Source organism: Podarcis tiliguerta (genome assembly GCF_965153285.1).
Source record: "Podarcis tiliguerta genome assembly, chromosome: 5".
Taxonomy (NCBI): Eukaryota; Metazoa; Chordata; class Lepidosauria; order Squamata; family Lacertidae; genus Podarcis; species Podarcis tiliguerta.
In genome coordinates, this window is record NC_139538.1 from 43,201,068 (window position 1) to 43,222,640 (window position 21,573).

The following is a 21,573-nucleotide window of genomic DNA, read 5'->3' on the forward strand; positions in this document are numbered from 1 at the left end:
GGCTGCCTTGCCAGCAGTGTCCACAATGCACCCCCGGATCCGAGAGTCGGGGGTGCCCGTCACTTGGCACGAGCCCTCGATGAAGTAAGCTCTTCCTGACGCCGATTCCAATCAGCGCGCGCTGGTTAGCTTCAGCTCGGAATTATAATTGGAAATATATAATTGGAATGAAGCTGAAGCACTTACATCAAGCAAAGTTTGAGCGATAAGACTGCTGATTAATGCATCTCTGTGTTTGGAGCGACGGGAGGAGACAAATAAATCAAGCGATGAACATGTACAAGGGGAAACTACTGCAAGATGACAAGGTAGCATTTCTGGATTTAATCATTTAAGATGAGATGCGTGCTGCTGTACAGGAGAGGTATGGTGCTCAGAATCTCTTTTGCCTGAGTGTAAGGAATGATGCTGAAATTCATATTCACATATAAATTTTAGAGACACACATGATTATTTTATACTTTATTCTTATTCTTTTGTCTCATTAAAAAAAGTGGTTAAACTGTGACCTGGACAATTCCAAGTGTGTTTGAAAAGTAATACAAATAGTATCTCTTCATATAATACACAGATACAGTAAAGTGGCAAAGAGAGAGCAGGCATATTTGTACTTTATAAAGTCAATGTGAAATGTTTATAAAAAGTTATATATGAGTATATTCAAAAGTACAAATAAACAACAAAGGAAGCTTTTAACTATAGGCCAGGATCCAGAGAAGTATGCACAGTGTGCAGGCACATTAGGGCTTTCCCCATTTCTCTTCTCACTGTAGCCCCTGGCTGGAAAAGCTGCTCCTTTAGGTCAGAGGACCTACCTTCCACAGTAGCTTTTGATGCAGCACAAGGTGCTGCAGGTCAAAGAAAAAACGTCAGTGACGCCCCCACCTGAGCAGAACTGCAATCTCCTTGCTCACAGGGCTCTCTGGACACTGGCTGTGGAATGCAGGGTCTGTAAAATACTCCCCATTACAAAAAAGAAATAAAAGAAACTAGTCCCCTTTGAGGTAGCATTTCCCACCCAACCTGTGGGATGTTGGGGTCCAACAAATTCTGAACAGCACTGAAAGTGTGAAATGTTTTGATATAAATTGAGTACACACTTTCTCCCATTAAAATCAATGACAAAACTCCCATGGATTTAACAGCGCTGAACTGCTCCTTGACTAGCAGTCCATCTTGCTTTATCAATCTATTTTGCATACTTCTGTTTAAAATGCATAAATAGGATTAAACACAATGCCAAAAGTGTCTCCTCGTAAAAATCAATGATCTTAGACTTATATTATCTCTACTTCTTTATATTTACATTTTAATTTCTGTTATTATCTCTAACAATTTGTTTATTCACATTTATGGCAGTGCAAGCATTCAGAAAATCTCCCTCTCCCCTTATAATTTATTGGCATTAAGACTGAGATGCCCGTGAAATATTCACAGCTACACACAACTCAACTATAGTATCTATAGTGGCATGACCAGGAGAATAAACTCTTCCCTGAATTTATTTACATTTCCAAACAAATTAATTCCCCTAACTATTGACTAACAGATCTTTTGTATTAGCATTTAATTTTGATCCGTAGTCTAAAACCAAGTATGAACTGCCATTAATCTTTTTAACTTCCTTGAAAACTTAAAACTGGGCTCACTAGGTGGCATTTAAAGACACCCAATTGCTTAGGCAGCTGAATGTGTCTACAGGTGAAAGGCTGCAACACTTGGTACACTTACTTTGAAATTATCTCCAAAGGAAGCAATGAGATTTGCTTCCAAGTGCATAGAGGACTGTAGCTCAAGTGTTTCCCCCATCACTTTCTAAACACAAGCGTCACTTTAGCACTTCCTGTCCATTCCAAAACAAATACAGTGGTTTCTAAACTTTGCTTCACAGTAGGAAATATACAGTCCTGTCCTTTGGCAAAACGCAACAGCTATATTAGAATAGTTCTATTTTATAGTAACAAGCATGACAAAAAATAAAAACTACCCTTACTTTTAAAAATATTAACTCTTTATCAAATCAATCTAAACAGGATAAGACATGTTAAAAGATTCTTAATTATGAAAATTGTTCAGTTATTAGGGAAGGACAAAGTAAGAATCATATAAAATATGTGGAAGTGATATCCAGATTACTGCCATTTTTCTTCTTAGGCCACGCTATAGTCTTCATCCTTTTATTTTCTTGGCCATACTGTCCATTTTTAAATTCTCTTCAATCTATCCATTTGAAGCGTCTGGGACCCAAAAATCATGAATCTGCCCCTACGATAAAAATAAATTGAACTTCAAAATCGGTTTAGACCAAAAAACAAAACTTTAGTTAATTCAATAGCAGCCCTATAGAAGACCAAAGACATGTATGTACAGATAACTTGCAATTTATGTACATTCAGCTTTATGTGCTTGGCAAAAATACTAAAAATAAATAAAACGGAGGTGGAAAGGGGGGGGGGGTGTCCAGGAAAAAAACGCTGGCACTCCCACTTGCCACTGAACTCAATGTTCTGACTATACGTGATTTTGGCTCTACATACTATCCCCAGAACGTATCTCCAGTGTAAGTTGAGAGTCAGCTGTATCTATATATTCCAGCACCTGTTTCCACACAGTGGCCAATAGAAAGCCCATGATGAGGTCATGAAAACAATACAATAGTCCTCTTCTGTTTATACTCTGAGTGTGGCATGCTACCTCTGAATCTAGAGGTTTCACATAGCCATCATTCTTCTCCTTGAATCAGTCAAATCCTCTTTTAATGACCACTACCAATGACCACTACCACACTTTAATTCATACCATAGAAATACCTCATTTTGCTTGTCCTAAACCTAATGCAAATAAATTTCATTAGATGGCTCTGAGGGGAGATGCATGAACCCCTTGCTCATTTTTGTTGCCCTTTTCTGCACTTTCCCCAACTTTACTGTATCCTTTCTGAGGTGAAGCAACCAGAACTTTACACAGTATTCCAGATTTGTATAATGGTATTATGACACTGGAACTTTTCAGTTCCTTTCCTAATTATCCCTAGTGGCACCTTTCTTGGTCTGTGGTATTCATTGTAGTTGAGCTTCTATTAGATGCGGTTTTTACCAAACTTCTCATTTGAGGCAAGTTTCTGCTTTTGAAGTAAAATGTGACCATATTGGACTTCCTTGGCAATTGTCCACTTACATATATGTTGAATTTGGTAGCACTATGGCCACAGTTACCAATTGGTTCGACAAGACATATCTCACAGCAGATCCTGGGTGCCACTTTAGGATTAAGTCCAGGGTTGTCACCTTTCTGGCTGGTTACATGTCCTAGGACACAGTCATTTAGGATACCTCCTTGTCACGACTGAAATACACACGCACTCAGTCTATGTGAAGATAACTGAAGCCACACATTACTGCAGCACTTTTTCCTTTGCATGCCTCATTGATTTCCTTCTACATCACAAGATCAGCCTGAGCATTTTGGCCAGGGGAATGATAGTATGTCCCCAGTTCTAAACTAGTTTTGGAGTTCTAGCTTTTTGGAATTTATGTCCTCTTTGACATACAGAGCAACACAGCTTCCAGTTTAAAGGCTTAACTAACTAAGCATTGTAATCTAACTAAGCATTATATTTCATTTCAGTAAGGCAATTTCTGTCCCTTTGCACGTTTACATTTTCAGCTTGCACAGTGTTAAGATTTCTATGCTTCTAGTCTGATACTTTAGGGCATGCGTGAGTGATGCATTCATCTTTCCAGGCACATTTGCACTAATTTGTTTCTGTAGCCAATGAGTTACACTTCATTCTTGAATAATTCCAGGCTGTTACAGAATGGTTTTTAATATATATATAATGCATGCTACATACCCCTCAAGCATTATTTTGACATCCAAACTTCTATTAGCAAATCTACAGAGCTGCTCACCTCTTAGAAAAGCAAACTTATTCATTATAATATGCCACAAAGACACCCTTGCAGAAGTCTGTCATTACCATTACATTGAAGACTTACAATATTTCTGTAAATCACACAGCAATGTGAAAAGCTGTTTTAACTGCATAGTACCTGAGTAAGCCGAGAACTGTGAATCATTTGTTGCCATTTGCTGTATGTTCTAGCAACTAAGTCTTTTACCTAGAAATAGAAAACAAAATGATTGAAACCAACTGGGGGAAAGGATGCTTAAGGGTGCAATCCTACATACTCTTACCTCGGAGTAGGCATCATTAAACACCGTAGATGAATCAGATACCTAGGGCTTACATCATCATCTGCTTCAACCTTATTCTCATCAGACCTAAAAATGCAGGACTGAAGTGCACTCTTGCAATTTAATAAAAGTGTGAGAAGCAGCCCTGAAATCAGCATTCAGGAGTCCACAAAAGAAAACCCATGCCCTGGCCAAGATAGGATGTTGGAGTAATGGAAGCAAACTCCTCAAACGTGCAAGGTTACTCATATTTGACTGCATATAAGGAAGGGGGAGCAGAGAGAGTCCTCACAATAACTCTTACCTTCTGGGGATTGAAAAAGTACAAGACTACTCACCTTAGTTTTATAGAACAGTCTAACATCTTCTCTAATATCACATTTTACATGTTTTTCCAAAGTAGTGCAGAGTTTCACCAGCCATTCCTAAATGTGAGATTAAAAGAGTTAATTTTCTCCTGACCAAATGTGTAAATAATGGGGAAAGCATTTCAAAGTGACATCTTCCCTAAAACTTAAGTTATTATCTACATTTTCAGTAATAGTATGATTTTAAAAGTATTAGGTGTTACTTAGAGAGTTATAGTTACATCCTGTCTTTCCAATTATAAAAATCTGTAAGGTGACCAGGAAACTAACAATTTGAACAATAAACACCCCCAAAATAGGCTGTGTATTGGGGAAGGGTATCCTACACTATATAGGGCATTATTGCACCTAGAAAGAAACTAGGAACCCATGCAGCTAAAATGGTTAACATGTTTACAGAAGATATTTGAGCCTTCATGAGCACAGTTAAATCTAAAAACAAACCTTTTACCTTGATGAGGAATGTAACCCCAGCCAAAACCAGGAGACCACCATTTCCATGAATTTGTAGTATAAGCACATACATACTAACTTTAATTTATTTCACAACATTTAAATATCACCTGATTGTATTACAGTCTCTAAGTGGTTTACAAAAAATTACTTACCCTGTGGTTAGAATTTGTAACCTCAGAATTGCTAGCTTCCCTGACCAAGTGAAGAAGAACATAGGCCAGATAGTATGCCTAGAAAATGAACAGAAAGTATTCAGCCTAGCTCTTAGTAGCAAGGATGCTGCCAACTTCTTTGAGGGGAAAACCAATCAGTTTTCACAAAGAAGGCAGTTCAACTTTTGCAGATGGTCAGTGAAAACTGAACAGCCTATACATCTGAGTGTGTTTACCACTGCTTTAAAAATAGCACTGAGATTCAAAAATTACCAAAGTATACCAACAATGCAAAATTGCAGCAGATTTACACATTCTGCTCTTAGTAGTCAAATACTTGTGTCTTACCCCTTTCAACTACCCACACATCAATATAAATTGATTAAGAACTGGTTCTTAAGCAGCAGGTGAAGGAACAAAAATCAAAAAAACTTTTAAGATAAACCAGGAGTTAGGTGCAAATATGCCCAGACAAGTAAATCAGTTTATTCACCATTTTTTGAGCAAACAAACTGCACAAATATGGGGCATTTACATAGGTATTTGCATCTATAATGCCAGCTTACAATAAAGAGTCTATGTGTAGTGTGAAAGGCATGTATTCCTGGAATGAGAGCAATTAGTGTTTGCTGAAGCCATAAGTTGTATAGAACGCATTTACAACAAAACTTAAGCAGAAGAGTCTATTATAACAAAAAGTTGTATCACACATACTGCCAATTCCTCCCCCCGACAACACACAAACTGGCATCCAGTGTACCACCTACATGGTGGTCACATGTGAACCAGCCCTTGGTAGTATTAAGGACAATTTCCAGCATACAGTGGTGTTTAATGTGACTTTGGTGAGTAAACAAAATGAGTAGGCAATAATAAGCCTTTTCTTTATTGTGGCTTTAGGGGCTTGCTGTAATACAAGAAAGGTTATTAACACAGCCCAGTCTATACCTCTTGATAGGTCACAGCCCAAAAGAAGGCTTACAAGGCAATATTGTATAGTGCAACATAGGGGAGCTCTCATCCTGGACTGTTCCACAAGCTGCAGGGGAATCAGCACCTATGTCAATCTTGATATCTGGGCACTCATTTTAGTAGGAGAAGACACTGTTGGGAAGAGTGACTGATACATTTGTTGTTATCTGGAGTTCACTTTTGGCTCTAAGTGTGAATTGGTTTGATCTTGATAGACACGTTTTTAGGTAGTCTAAAACATGGACAAACTCTGTCCTAATAATTTCTAAAATGAGATTGGATAAGATAAGCAGTATGTTCTCTGCTGATCTGCTCAGGAGCTTTGTTGATCTGCTGTGGTCAGAGCAAAGAACTTCGAGCATATTATATTATTCTACCCGAATGGGTAATCAATACAATAAAAAAGTAGTAACTCTCCTGCACACACACACAAAACTTAGCCCTTTCTCTTTTCTCATCCATTCACTTCATCCCACCTTGCCAATGCTTGCCTTCTGAGATATGAGTATCCCCTAAACACAAATAACCAACAACTCAATGCCCATCTGGTTCCCAGCCTGCCTTAAGTTTGACCCTGGGACCCTGCTTTCCAGGAATGGTGTCTGAGATTACCTCCGGTTCATATTGACGAAGAAAAGACTCTTCTTTAAGACCATCATGGTGTCCCACTGTCTCAGATATTCTCTTTAACAGATTCGAAGGTTTCATATTCACTAGTTCTTTACACAGAAGTGACATCTATGTAATCCCAGGAAGAAGGGGGGGGACAGATTAGAGAGGAGCACAGCTTACTAATACTTCCTGGCTTTTGGCACCATTAAGAAGGGAAAGCCTAAATCATTTTTAAAGACAAAAGTCTGGAGGATAATTAATGTATGTGAGCTCTCCCAAATTTTTATTCATGCTCATGGATCCTGAGAATTCTTGGGTTCTAGTTTACTTTGAAGTTACATGAATCAAGACAAACATCTTATTGGGAGTCATCGAGAATGAGAAAGAGAGCAGGAGGGACGGTAACAGCAAGCAGAGTAAAGTTGTACTGATGAGCAGCAGCTCTGGGTAGTAATCCAAACAAGATGGGTGCACATAATTTGAGTTTATTTTGTCAAGAAAAGTGACAACATACATTTTAAAAATAGAATAAATATACCAAGACAGCACTGAAGCAACTCAAAAGCAGCATGTTCAAAATAGATTAGAGAGGATTTCCCTTAGAACTGATGGATGCTGAAGTCAGCCTCTAAAAAGCAGGAGGAGCTGGACCCAATTTGGAATAAACACCTCTTTTAGTTTGTGACTTAAGGAAGCCCTAGGATTGGTAAGAGCAAAAATACTCTGTCCCTGAATGAGGGACGCCTAGTTATCTCTATGTAAATAGCAAAAACTAGGTTTCCCTTGTTCACAAAAAGGAATACAAAAGGAAAAAGGGGTTGAAAGAAAGAAGAGTTCTTCTGGGATTTTATGCCCTCCCAAGGAAAGTCATGCAAGCTGCTTATGATCATCAATGTCGATCATGGATTAGTGGAATAAAGGTAACTCTTAAGAACTCAATATATTAATAAAGCAAGTTTGTACAGTACCTGCTGGTCATGGCTGCTGGGTATTTTCACATGGGTTTTAAGAAGCTTCAAGATTACTACCAAGCTAAGATGCCTTCTTATTTGTCTGAAACGATAACATTTAAGTAAATATTATTTTCTACAATGTAGTGGTTTCTCTGTGTGTTTTGAAGTGACATGCAAAGTGAGCTGTATTGCAGTGAGGCTTACCTTCCCCGTGTCATCCAGTTTGGGACAAACTGAACCAGCCCTAAGAGATCATGATGGTGGCTGGACAGGTAACTTATTGCACGGCATAACTCAGGCATCTTACAAGCAAGACAAGAGAAACAGTCATTAGTAGCAATTAAGAGCAACTGCAAAAAATCTAAAAGTTTCAATGCAATGCACACAAGAGTCAATGGCTATCCTTTAATAATGGTATTGGTGAAGGGGCTTGAATAACTCAGAGAAGCTATGAGCTATGCCGTGCAGGGCCACCCAACATGGACAGGTCATAGGGGAGAGTTTTGACCAAACGTGATCCACCTGGAGCAGGAACTGGCAAGCCACTCCAGTATCCCTGCCAAGAAAACTCCATGGACAAAGACAACAGGCATATAAAAGTCACGAAGAGTCAGACACGACTAAACGACAACAACATGTTATGGGATACAATGCGCTCTTGTAATATCTATGCTTACTTCTCAGATAAAAATTGGTTACCATGTTATCTTCACTGCCGCTGTAGCTGCAGTTTAACACATCTACTACTTCTTAGACAAAAAAGAATATTTCCAATCAGTGTCTCCAATACAAGTAGTATTTATCAGCAAATGATTGGAATTTTAAAATATTATATTTCTTTTGGAGCTCAACCAAAGTAGCAGTTCCCTCAAGGCATGGCTAAACACACAAATTCTGGAGGTTTTGGCAAAATGAAGCTCAATTTTACACAGATTACACTAAACACTTATTGATGCAGTTACCTTGGTATCCCACTCTCTGATATTTTCCAGTAGTTTTATAACAAGGCACTCCAAGTCCACTAGGGGAAATTGTTTCAGCTCTTTTGCCAAACTCAGTTTAAGCAGCAGCAACAGCAACATAAATATTTCTTTGTCCGTGTAACCTTCTGGGTACATGCTTATACAGAGCCGCAGAAACTTAAGGGGAGAAATGAGATGATAATAAAACTTCTTCTTTAAGCAATATTGAATCTTATCTCAGTTGCATATTACAAGTGCAGACAGTGTTTATTCCTTTGATGTGAAACTTACTAGGTTTGTCTGTCCTTGAACCTATCAGGGGTCAATTTCTGCTAACTACCAATAAGAAACATACTGCTCATTGGGTTCTTTTTTAAAAGCTTTAACAGTCAAGATCAACCAGCTACTAAGTTTAGCTGTCCAAGTGAATCATGACTATCACCAGCAATCACCACATATGCTTCTCTTATACAAGAGAACTTTCAAAAACAGGAAAAGGAGTGGGGGTTCTCTCTCACCTTGGATATATTGCAAAGGTTGGTGTCTATTAGATGAAAGATAGGAACAGAGTTTCCAAAGATGTCTCCACTTGGTTTTTTCTGTATAGTCTCATGCATTTCAGATCTAGCAAAAAAGGATTTCCCCCATTAAATTTATTACACTTTGGCAAAATGAACTACTAAAAAAAGCTCTGCCTTGGCACATTTGTAGGACGTTATAGAACATAAAACTTAGAATGTTGTTTGAGTCTACATCTTGAGGTCTCAGGTCAGAGGAAAATATGTATCAGGAGACAAAAAAAGATAATAAAATCACAGCATTAAATACCTACTCAAATGCAAACCACAGAAACATACTAATCGGAACCTTACAAAAGTAGCAAATATTTCTATGGTTCCGTAATGAATCCATTGAAAAAACTGATATGATGCTAAACACTTACCTTATATCATCCTCAGAAAAGTTAGGTTGAAAATCTTGCAGAGGAAACAGTGCACTGAAAGGAACACCCATATTCAGTAGTACACTTGCTATATCAAATATTGATGGAATCCATGGCCTTGGCTGGTCGTTGCTAGCTGAAGCTGCAGAGAGATAACACTTGGCTATTTATTCCCAAACCAGAGGAACAGAAAGCACAATGAGCATACCAGTGCTAATGTATGGAGTTCCCTCAGACACGAGCTCTGCTTTAAGTAGTTTATGAAGATAGCGGAGGAGACTCAATAGCATTAAGTAAACAGCAGAATGCAACTTGAGCATGGTTTGTTCTTTGGGAAACTGTAATTGTGTTTTCTAAGGCAAAGGGTACTATTTTAATATTTTCCCACCACTCTTGTACATCTGTGCTACAAAAGCACAATCCTCTTCAAAGCAGCAAATAAGCTGTCAGTGTGATTAACCTGGGAAAGATGGCAGAAAATATATAAGCATATCAACACAGAAAAGATACAGAAATATTTATATAGTCTGTACCGGTCATGGTCTCATAACATACCATATTTTTCCGTGTATAAGACTAGATTTTTAAACCAAAAAATTAGGTTTAAAATTGGGGCTCGTCTTATACACAGGTAGTGCTAAGGGATGTTTTCCTAATTTGGAGTCCCCCAAAATAGGGGGCATCTTATACATGGGGGCGTCTTATACACGGAAAAATACGGTAGTTTGTTTTTTTTTATCTCAACTTATCAAGACAAACAACACGATTTCCTTGTAAATGCACATCCTCATCCCCACATGAACTAATAGCTCTACTGCTCATTCAGTGGTAAATATTTTGTACCAGAAGAAGGGTGTGTGAACAAGGCTTAGGGCGAGATCCTACAACTGACATTTGGTGGCTGAAGAGGCCTTATGTGTTTAGATGCTGCTTAATTGAGTTTAGATGGTATATGAGTTTAGATGCTGCTTAATTGATGAAGAGGAAGGCTCCCCAGCATGCCCGTAGAAAATGCAGCCTGAAATAGGGTATTCCAAGGACAGCTGAGGATTTGCAGAATCCTAAGACCCCTCATTCCCAATACTCTCCCAAAAGCTATCCAAGCCCTAGAGCTGGCAAGTTAATTCTTTCCCATCTACCACAACTGGAAGGAAAATGGCAGAAGAAAAATTAAGAAAAGCAGGCCTTCCCACCATTCCCTGATTACAGTGAGCCAGAAGGGCTTAGGAAGTGGCTGAATCTTCATCACCAGATTGCTGTGCCTAACAAGGAACCTTGTGAGCCACATTAAACTAAAAATAATTCTATTAGATGGTAAAACAACCAAATTACATTTGAATGAATTATGTGAAAAGTGAGAAGACTGTTGCAGGACTTTGTGTCAATGTGTAAAAACTACAAGTTCTTCCCAATGTGTAAAAACTACAAGTTCTTCCTGAAGTTTAGTTTCAAATACTCACCAGTTTTAATTGTTAATGACATCAACATATCCAAAATCTTTCTTGACAATGAACTGTCTGGATGAATTGACATCATCTGTTTAATTGAAAAAAAACTGAAGGTCATCTAAGACAATTAGAACTTTTGCATATTCAGTATTCTTGCATTGTGATGAAGAATTACTGAAATACAGTACAAATGTGATCTGATGTGCCAGAAATGTGAATCAGTCTTACTAGCTAAGAATAGTGTTGATCAATGCAAATAAGATTAACCATTGCTGCTCTAGTTTTGGTCTTTTAAATATTCTTCCAGTTTGCTATATAAGGGGGAAAGCGAAGGCAGCGCTCTTAAATCCTTGACTTCCAAACTGAAAGATATCCTGGGTATTTCCTGGGGACAAGTATTCAGGCCCATGAAGTTTATACATAATGAACTTAAGAAGCTAAGTGTAAGCTTGAGAAAAGGACAAGAGAGTGGGAGAGAATAATAGGCTAACTTCTTTAAAAGGAATGGAAGGCAGAAAATACTTGCTCACAGAGTAAAGCTAAATGGAATCATTTGACAATTTTCAGATATATATTAGCTAAAGGTGGATTTGATAGCATATTACAAAATCAAACACTTCTAAGAAGAACTTATATACAATACAAGAACTGAAAGGTAATGGTGCTCTAGTGTCTGTCACTGGCTAGGAGATCATTGGAAGGCTGCATCTCCTCTTGCACAGGAAGGGTATGATAGCAATGGGAAGACCTGCCTGGCCACAGAATGAGCAGCTAACGGGAGCTTGCTTTACTTTCCCAGCCAAATAGAACTCTGTTCCAGCCACCCATTTCTCTGGGATTACAAAAGGAAAGGAAAGGATACTCTGGATTCTGCTACAAATTGGCTTATAATCAAAATGTGGGGCATAAATCTTTAAAAAAACTGAAATTCTAACAGATCTGCAAGTGTTAAGAGAGCCATCCTAAAAAGACTCCAGCCAAACAGAATATTCTCCATCTTTACCTTCCTATTTAGCTCAAGTACCTCCAATCTATCTACTGTGAAAGCTCAGGAAGTTCAAATCGCAAAACTTTCTTTTGCAAAAGGAGTTAAGGTTTGGCTTTTTTAGGGATGTCTGAAGTCAATCATATACTGTAATAGTCTATTTCATCCCATGTCTTCCCTTGTGTAAACTATTTTGGTATGTCAGTAAAGATACAATAGGCTTTCAAATCTGATCCCCTTTCCTGAGGAGAATACAGCTTTGGTGTACAGAGTCAAACCTCAGCTCCTGAACGCCTCCATTTCCGCTCCCAAACGCCAAAAATCCGGAAGTAAATGCTCCAGTTTTTGAACGTTTCTCGGAAGCTGAACATCTGATGCAGCTTCTGCTTAAGTGCAGGAAGCTCCTCCAACCAATCGGAAGCCGCACCTCAGTTGTCAAACATTTCTGAAGCCAAACAGGCTTCCGGAACGGATTAGGTTCGACAACTGAGGTTTGACTGCACTTATGGCATCCTTCCTATGACTCGTGAAACAGTGCCAGTATGGAGAGAAATAATAGCCTGGAGGTTGCTGGCAGTGCAGAGAGAAGATGTAAGCAAGTGATCAACATGAAATGCAAGGCATTTCACATTTCTGACATTAAGTGACTAGTTTAAAAGTGTGCTCACACTTCCTAAATTAGATAGGAGTTAATGCAGAATGAACTGTAACTGAAGAATTATTTTATATGCCAGATCTTTAATTCTCAGGATTTACCAACAGCTCATGCTCCAGGATCCAGGGAGTGTGTGCATGCAGAACATGAGCAATCTAGAAAGCTAAACTGTAAGGTATAAACTAACTGAAGTTCAGTCTAATAAGGCTTCCGGATTCATGATATCCAATGCAACATTAAATAAGATGCATCTTACCCGAAACATCCATTTTAAAATGGGAACAGGACATGGAGAACTGTGGTAAGCTGACAGAAGCAAGCCTTCAGAGATTACAAAAAGCTGCTGTGTTATTCCAGATCTGCAGAAAGAACCACCAAGAAAGTTAACCTGTGTATTAAATCTCAGATTTAAAGAACCGCACCTGAAACAATAAAAACTATCAGATATAAGGAAACTAAGGGTGGGATTCACCTAATCAGCCCCTCCAGCGGCAGCCCCGCACAAGGATTTCTGCTTGTTCAGCGGTGCTTCTCCCTCCTTCCCCACAAATTGGTTCAGAGGAGTCAGGAGAAACCCACCCCCAACAGCATTTGGGGGAGGAAAGGATTGCTCCATCTGGCAAACTGCAATGCTTGCACAGACTGAACCACAAGAGGACAACGTTGAATTCTACCCAATAGCAGAGGCTTTAAAAGGAGAATTGCAGCCTCATTTGAGAGACTCATAGGAAATTCTTGCACAAGCATATGATGGCCAACTACTGCTGCCTTTGCTAACAGATTGACATATGATGCAGGTGAAGCTTAAGCCAAATCAGATGCAAGAATAACTAGGCTTGTTGAAAAGTGGTACACAATATTTTTCATGACTCAAAGGTAAACTGATCCCTCTCTCTTTCTATATATATATATTTGAAAGAAAATATATATACATATAAAACACAGCGATTTCAAACATTAAAATACAGGGTTCTTAAAAACACTTAGACCTCCTTCCCTCCCTCCATAGGTTCCATTTTAAAAATTAGATTTACTGCATCTAACTATTATATAACCGTATTTACCATTAAAAAAATTCCACATTACAGTACAAGTGTCTTTACATCCCTGCCAAAGATTTTAACTGTTTACAGTGGTCTTTTAAGTAAATTACAAACTGATCACTTAAAACAGGCACCACAAGGTTGACTGACACATTTCAATAAACACAACCTATAATTTCGAAACTTGTCTAATTTGCAGAGATTAATAAGGGTAGCAAGCATACATTAGGGACAGAAGACTCTTTGATTTTGGCAAACTACCAACTAGCATGCATAGCTAACCATACAGATGGCATTTTGCTAGTATGATACTTTAAGAAAATGGACATTATTAAAAACCATCCTTACCCGAGAATATATTTTTCAATGGGATTTTGAGGATGAAACCCAGAATTCCTCAAATCAAGGTTAAGATGACTGAAGATTTTCCCAGTATGTACTACATGAAATATATTTTCTCCTGGGTGCTGGTCAGGAATAGCATCACTGATTAATGAAAATCTCTCTAAAAATTCTCTGTAACACAAAATTACATCTGTAATGTATAATCCTTAAAGTCTGTTTAATGAACAGTTATCCCACACATTTATCCACTAAGAGCAGCCAACATCATGTCCAAAAGATGCTGTTAGATTCCAACTCCCATCAGAGCCAGCCAGCATAGCCAATGGTCAGACATGATAGGATTTGCAATACATGGGCCCCCTATCCTTGACCTAAGTCATGGTTAAGTGATTGGGGGGGGGGGGGATACATGGAAAGTCCTGGACATGATCCCACTCCCCTCTCCTCTACTGCGCAGGAGAGTGCAAAGTCCATTTTTACTTTAGAATCATCCACAGTTCTAGGTTACTTCTGAACTCATTGAATTGGGATTTGTTCTAACCAAAGTTAGATAAACTAGGATATATGAGATTTGATTTGTTTTAAACAAACCATTATCTCTTAAAGTCTTTATCAAATGCAGAACTATGGTTTGAACTAAAGTGAAAGTTTTCACTCATCATTTCAAACACAAAGGAGGAGGAGGGGAGCACAAGAGCCAGAGATTTGCTCTGATGGTTCCTGGTAACCATCCTGAAACATGATTTATGACAGTAAATCATCTGAACCAGGCCATGGCCTAACACTACAACTGCCAATCATGTATACAGGATATAAATGATGAATAAGAGTGGACCCTAGAGAGAAATTAAAGGAAATTTTTGGAAAGCCAGTAGAAGGGTAGATTACAGTGGTCAATGAGACAAACAGTATTTCATTGAGTATAATCACAAGAAAAGGATTAATTAGAAGACCTGTGTTCTGCAGACAGTTCACCATCATCAGAGTCTTCTACATGTTGACAATTTATTGGAACTTCCCATTTGACTTGCTGTAGCTGCTTCTCTAGTTCATCTATCCTGTAATGCAGAGAAGGGTGTTTAAAAAGAACCTTGGCCTCTGATTATAACAGCACATCTTAGAGCAAGTTTAAATATTGGCATGTTTCCTCTCTTATAAACAGGCACCTGGTATTTCTGTTTGTTACTGGAGTTAGAAAAAGCAACATAGAGCAGATTGCTAAAATTCATTGGCGTGTCCTTTTTTCTATTATAATGTTATTTCATAAGGAATCAATAGATTAATATGTATTCTTTGTACAAACTCTGCAGTAAGCCAGTGTAGACAGTGTGGTACCCTCCTGATGTTCTGGACTACAACTCCCATCAACCACAGCAGAGCATGATCAGTGGTCAGGACTCAACCAACCAAGCAATTGCAATGGATGCCAATTGCCCCAGGACCAGTTAAATGGCATGCTAGCTCCCTCTCTCCCCACTGCCAATGATTTGTTGATGTAGCCGTACTTTCTTAGATACCTTTCCTGATCCTATAAACTTCAGACCAGTTCTCATATAACTCCATACTACCATAAAAAAGCAACATAGCACTATGGCAGCTGCAGCACAGTTCTCTTCTGGTCATAAAAGTGTAGGCTTTTAGAACCAGAAAAGATCCACATGCACTGATACTTGAGCACTGATTTTTCCCTATAGGAAACAGCAAATTTAGGCTGTCTAGGTTTTAAAGGTCAGGACAGTCAATAGGATCTCTACTACAATGACATGGAGGAGAGAATGGTGGGTGGAAATAGTAGATGGCATGTGAGGAACTAACTTCAAATATTCCTGCTTTTTAAGGCTAAGATTTGAAGAAGCCTAGTAACCACTAGAAACCCTGTAACATTAAGCAGGCTTCTAGAACAAGTGTTTTCATGGCTTTCATCAAATTATGTATTGATGCATTGAAAACCATCTCATATTTTAAATTCAACAAATTCAAAATGAAGACAACTACAAAAAAGACTATAACTTAAGGTAGAAATGGGGACCCTTGCAGACAGGAAGATACTTATCCATTAGTATCTGATGGATTAGAAGATGATTTTCATAGTGCAAAACTAAACAAACAATGCTAATTTTATGTAACTTCAACTCTTTTCTCATGCCATATATGGGGGGAAATAGCCTGCTACTAAGTGAAAGGTGAGTATATTCATTGCAGGCAATACCATCAAGGGTGTCATATCATTCTTCAACATAATGTTTATGGAGGGTGATCCTAAATTGCATTACTAGGGATAGGAGACACACGGGCATACATACCTTCTGAATGCTTCCTTCTCCTTCAAGATGTCCTCCAGGTGATTCATGTAATGGACATTTTTAACAGAAGGTGTGCAAAGCTGAAACAAAGAGTGAAAATTAAAAATAGAAGTATTTTTGTTCCATTAGCTACCACTACTTTGCATGTTCTCAGTCACCATTTAGATTAAGGAAAATCTTGAAACTAGGAAAAATACAAAAAGTATGTAAGTTGCACATCCTCTATTGCAAAGACCACACTGCTTCTTTTTAGCTAGAAAACGACCACAGGTTCCCAAAATGTATAGGTGCAATAAAACAGATAGTTGCCATCTTCACATGGGCAATACAAACTCTCTCAAGTAATATAGATTTTCTGGAAGATTTTGAACTGGCAATTTTCCTGGGATATTTTCTATTTCCTGAAAATTGATGGAGATATGAGCTAATTTGACTTATTTACTTTTTTCAGAAATGTCCACTTAACTCAGCCATCTGTCTGTGGCTCTGATTAGGAGCTAAGGTACCAAAACACATGAACCGAGCCTGGATGCAGACTTGAGAAAATATAACATAGCCTTTCTGTTTGTAAAGAGGAAGGGCATAGACTCAGGTAGCTGAAACAGCAGCTGTGACTTCTCAACATGTCATAATACCTATTTAACAAAGTTTCTGCATGACTGCTATATTCCTGCAAGTACCCATCCTAACTATACACACCAACACCACTGTAGTTATCAAAGTAAGAATAGCCCCTTGGAACAGTACTCCTTCTGAAACTGAAACATTAAACCAGAATGAGCTTGTGTTTACTTGTGTCACTTATGGCAATAACTCTGGAAAACTGCCCAGGACTTTTCCCACCCATGCTATAAAATACCAGTCTTCAAGAGAAATTCACGTTTGACACAGCTAGAACAGCCCAGTTCAGTTACCCCAGACCATGGTTCTCTAACCTGAGAACAAGACTTGTGCCTGCAGGCTAACTTCTTGCCTCTCTCCTCTTGGGTTTCATAGCCTGGTTTATAAGAGTTTAGATCAGTTTCCCCAGCTGGAAGCAACAGGAATTTGAGGGGTTTTTTGTTTCGTTTTTTTAAAAAAACAAGAATAAAAGTGCTGAAGCTCAGTGCACAAGGAGAAATATGGAGTAAGCACAGAAGCACATGATACAGCATGGCTTATTAGTCTCAGATAATTACATGTGAACTATTCAAATGATTTCCTAAACTAAGATGAGCTTTTTAACCACTTACAGGAATCTTCTGTGATGGACTCATGGTGTCTGTTTTACCATTTTCATCATTTCTCTGTTCTGGGTTTTCTGCGGATGGTCTGGCACTCTGGGCCAGTATTTGGTCAAGTGGCAAGAGAATCTCTTCATCACTGCTGTCCATATTGCTGTCAGAGGTCTCAATATCACTATCACAAAACTGACTTGGTTTTCTGTTCAAAATACATGCCCTTGGGTTGGAACCTTCATTTAAATCAGATGAAGAGCTAGAGATGGTGCCAAGATCCAAATCTTCTGATGACAGAACATTATCTCCCAATAATACAGGGTGCTCAGAATTATTTTCTGAAGGTAAAGTAGAAGTGAGAGGCGGATGAACTGTCATTTTCAGTGCTTCACATGAACTGTTATGCCGAATGTGTGATTCAGATTCTGTTGACTGTTTGGAAAATATTTTTTCTTGACATTTAATGGATTTATAGTCTATTTTTTTAAACAAAGGAAGCACCTTTTCTAAATAAAGTTTTGGGATTATCTGTAACTGACTCTCTTTGGCATCTGTAATTTGGATTTGGCAATCTTTATTTGTTGTATTCATACTGTTATATCCATTTTCTTCAGTATCAATATATTCTATTGAAAGAGGCAAATTACTGTCAGGTGGAGTCATAACCTCTACCTGCAAGTCAACATGAGGAGACATTCTGTTTTTTGAGCAGTCAGAATTATGTTTTTCCAGTGAACTACTAAAATTGTGTTTTTCAAACCTCTGTACATTGGACTTCTTTGATTTTTTCAAATCTGTTTCTAAAGATTTCCTTTTTCGTTTTCTGGAATATTCTTTATGTTTTGATATTCCCAACAAAGGTATTGAGTCAGGGTGTACTGATGGGCAGGTCTGGCTTTTTCTCATGTTAATCATTTCATTAGAGTCCCATCCTGAAGGAAATTCTGCTTCTGAAGCTTGCATTGAAGAGGATTCAGCTGTGAAATGAAAATGAACTAAAATTATTATATAATGCAAGGCCTCTAAAATAGTGGTACATCACTGAAAAAGTTCTGTTTGATTAGAATGTCAATGTAACCGAATGTTCCAAGGGATGACAGTGGTACCTCAGAAGTCAAACAGAATCCATTCCGGAATTCCATTCAACTTCCAAAGCGTTCAGAAACGCCAAAAAGGACGTTCAGGTTCCAAAGAACATTCACAAACTGAACACTCATTTCCAGGTTTGTGGTGTTCAGGAACCAAAACTTTAGACTCACAAGGCGTTCGAGATCAAAGGGCTTAATCTAGACTGCCAACTGGGCCCATGATGGTGGTGGGGACTGTAATAAATAAAATAATAATAATAATAATAATAATAATAATAATAATAATAATAATTTATTATTTGTACCCCGCCCATCTGGCTGGGTTTCCCCAGCCACTCTGGGCGGCTTCCAACAAAGATGAAAAATACACTAAAATGTCACATATTTAAAACTTCCCTGAAACTTCTGTTGACCAGAATTGTTTGTTGGCCTTGTCCAACAACATCTGGAGGGCATCACCACATTGTCTACCCCTGATTTAGAACATTTTAAGAAAATAAAGAGCTCTTCAGGCTGTAGTCCTATGCACACTTACCTAACAGCAAGCTCCACTGAACATAATGGAACTTACTTTCATGTAAATATGCACTGGATTACTGTATGTAAATTAGTTACAACTGGAGCCATCAATAGGGGAGATACTACAGTGCAGTAAGCTACTTGTTCCAATTCTTCTACATCATTAGCTGCTATGTTCATACCTGAGGAGGATTCCCGCGAAGTAGAGTCTGATCTTTTTGTTAAGAGACCTCTGGTATCCTACAAATAAGCAGAGACAAAAAAGATTTGACAATGCCTTAAACGGTATTACCGCTTTATGGGCACAGCAAACAACTCAACTCTTAAGAGCCACCACAACTATTTATTTGGGACAGTGAAAACTTCCATTTGCAGTCATGGGACCCTAAAGTATATTCCACATATTTTTCTTTTAGAATGCATAAATGAAGCTAAAAATGACAGGCATAGGTAACCTGAAAACTTACATGGCCTTTTATGTTGCTGAACTACAACTCCCATCAGATCTAGCAAGCATGGCCAAGGATGATGGGAGCTGTAGTTCAGCAACAGCTGGAGGGCCAATGGTTCCTCACATCTCATGAAGGCAGGAGCTATAGATGGATCTCTAGTACTTACTTTTCATCTATAACTACTATTGCTTGCCTTTGCATGCTCTTACTTTTAGGCAGCCCAAGCAAGCACACTGATAATTGAGGATCGGTTTCAGAGCTCACTCCATTATTTCATACCCCTCAAACTACTGCTTGTATTGTGGAATCAAAAAAGCCTGATATCTGCTTCTAGTGATAGTTGTGAGAAGGTATTGAGCTTGATTCCACACATGGTCCTGAAGGAAATGTGCAAGACTGCTGAACAGCAGAAGACTCAAATACGTAAAAATGGCCACATTTTTGAAAATGAAAAGCCTAAACTTAAAATAGATTTTTTTTGCCTTTGTGCTAAAAATGAACGCTGATATGTGGCCCTGCAAATAAGTACCTGGCAGTAATCATACACCATGCTCTCTCATATGCCTATGTGATTCCAGTAAATCAGATGTAGGCACACATATGATCCTCATAGCACTGGCTTGTTTAATGCAAGACAATACTATGGGGTTCATACATCTCTTCATCCCCAAAGCAGGAAGGATGTGGCTAACCACTTAAATGGCAGAGATAAGGGAAATGCTTCGTGATTATGGCTGCATCTAAACACAACCATTTTCTTTATAACTTTTATATAGATATCTTAGCTCTCAAACCTCAGAGGAAAAAGCTGTTTTCTCCAGCTTGGCAGAGATTTCTATGAACAAAGCACACACATGAAGTGGAAAGTGAATTTTCCAAGTCACAGGGAACTCTATCAAATATTTTAACTTATCATTAATAATGGATTCATTGATACAGACTTCAACCTGGATGTTGACGCAGGAAAGGGAAATTGCATATTCAGGGTCCTTCCAAGGGAGGGTGTTCTCACAAACAGGGTATTCAGATCAATTTTTTCCTGTGTGTGCCACTGACATGTACACACACATTTCCCCTTTTAAAAATCCCCCAGGAAAAACCCAAGAGCAAATGTTACCAGCATGTGTCACAGTAGACAAACCTAGAAGTATTGGTGCGGGGGAGTACTGTAGCACAAATATATTCATTTCCACCATACTCTGTTTCATGCATTCTACTGCTTTTAATTGCCTATAGATCATCCAACCCAGAAACATTTTGAACACTAAAACCAGCTGGTTAAGGGACCTCCTTGCAGGGCACCTCCCAAACAGGCTGCCACCACACACACACACACAGAGAGAGAGAGAGAGAGAGAGAGAGATTTTGTGCAAGAGCAGTCATATTTAAATCTTCCATATTAAAAATTAAAGAGAGGCTGATATAGGTACTATGCATGTGCCTTCAGAATGGGGCAATCAGTGAATTGCTTTATTTGGGCTGCCAGAAACAAAATGGCAGAGTGATATCACCACACTCCTGAAAAACTGCCCACCCCCAAAAAAGTGCTAAGGTGCTTTCACACCAGCACTGACTTCAAATGCAGGCCATTCATTTTATGCAACTCATGAAATTTCTGAAAGGGAAAATCCAACTTTTTTCATGACATCATGTGGACACCACAAAAAGCTTCCTAGCACGAACAACACTGTGTTTACAATAAACTATCATGTGGAAGCACCCACATGTCATTTTAGCATAACCGGCCAAGTTTGCTGTGATGATTGAACCTTAAGTTTCCGACAGCTCATGTTGCGTTTAAGGAAAAATGTAAACTTATGCACATTTTCACATGCAAATGATATGAACCAAGACAGTTACAACCTTCCAAACAGTAAGGTAGCCAAGGTTCTTTGTACACTAT

The 21,573-nt window shown here is 38.5% G+C and overlaps 1 protein-coding gene across 4 annotated transcripts in view; it reads right to left on the reverse strand.

Moving 5' to 3' along the window:
- Positions 1–447: 447 nt before the first annotated feature.
- SLF2 (SMC5-SMC6 complex localization factor 2) overlaps positions 448–21,573 on the reverse strand; it is a 34,492-nt gene continuing 13,366 nt past the window's right edge. For all 4 annotated transcript variants that reach the window (XM_083441508.1, XM_083441507.1, XM_083441506.1 and 1 more), the window contains exons 4-20: positions 19,401–19,458; positions 17,627–18,588; positions 16,395–16,474; positions 15,045–15,149; positions 14,095–14,262; positions 12,960–13,062; positions 11,076–11,151; positions 9,616–9,757; positions 9,191–9,296; positions 8,673–8,849; positions 7,915–8,012; positions 7,726–7,810; positions 6,758–6,883; positions 5,174–5,251; positions 4,536–4,622; positions 4,053–4,121; positions 448–2,265 (exon numbers count right to left, since the gene is read on the reverse strand). In XM_083441508.1, the coding sequence (XP_083297634.1) occupies positions 2,221–2,265; positions 4,053–4,121; positions 4,536–4,622; positions 5,174–5,251; positions 6,758–6,883; positions 7,726–7,810; positions 7,915–8,012; positions 8,673–8,849; positions 9,191–9,296; positions 9,616–9,757; positions 11,076–11,151; positions 12,960–13,062; positions 14,095–14,262; positions 15,045–15,149; positions 16,395–16,474; positions 17,627–18,588; positions 19,401–19,458 (2,565 nt within the window). In that variant the 3' untranslated portion in view covers positions 448–2,220. The remainder of the gene's footprint in view (positions 2,266–4,052; positions 4,122–4,535; positions 4,623–5,173; positions 5,252–6,757; positions 6,884–7,725; positions 7,811–7,914; positions 8,013–8,672; positions 8,850–9,190; positions 9,297–9,615; positions 9,758–11,075; positions 11,152–12,959; positions 13,063–14,094; positions 14,263–15,044; positions 15,150–16,394; positions 16,475–17,626; positions 18,589–19,400; positions 19,459–21,573) is intronic.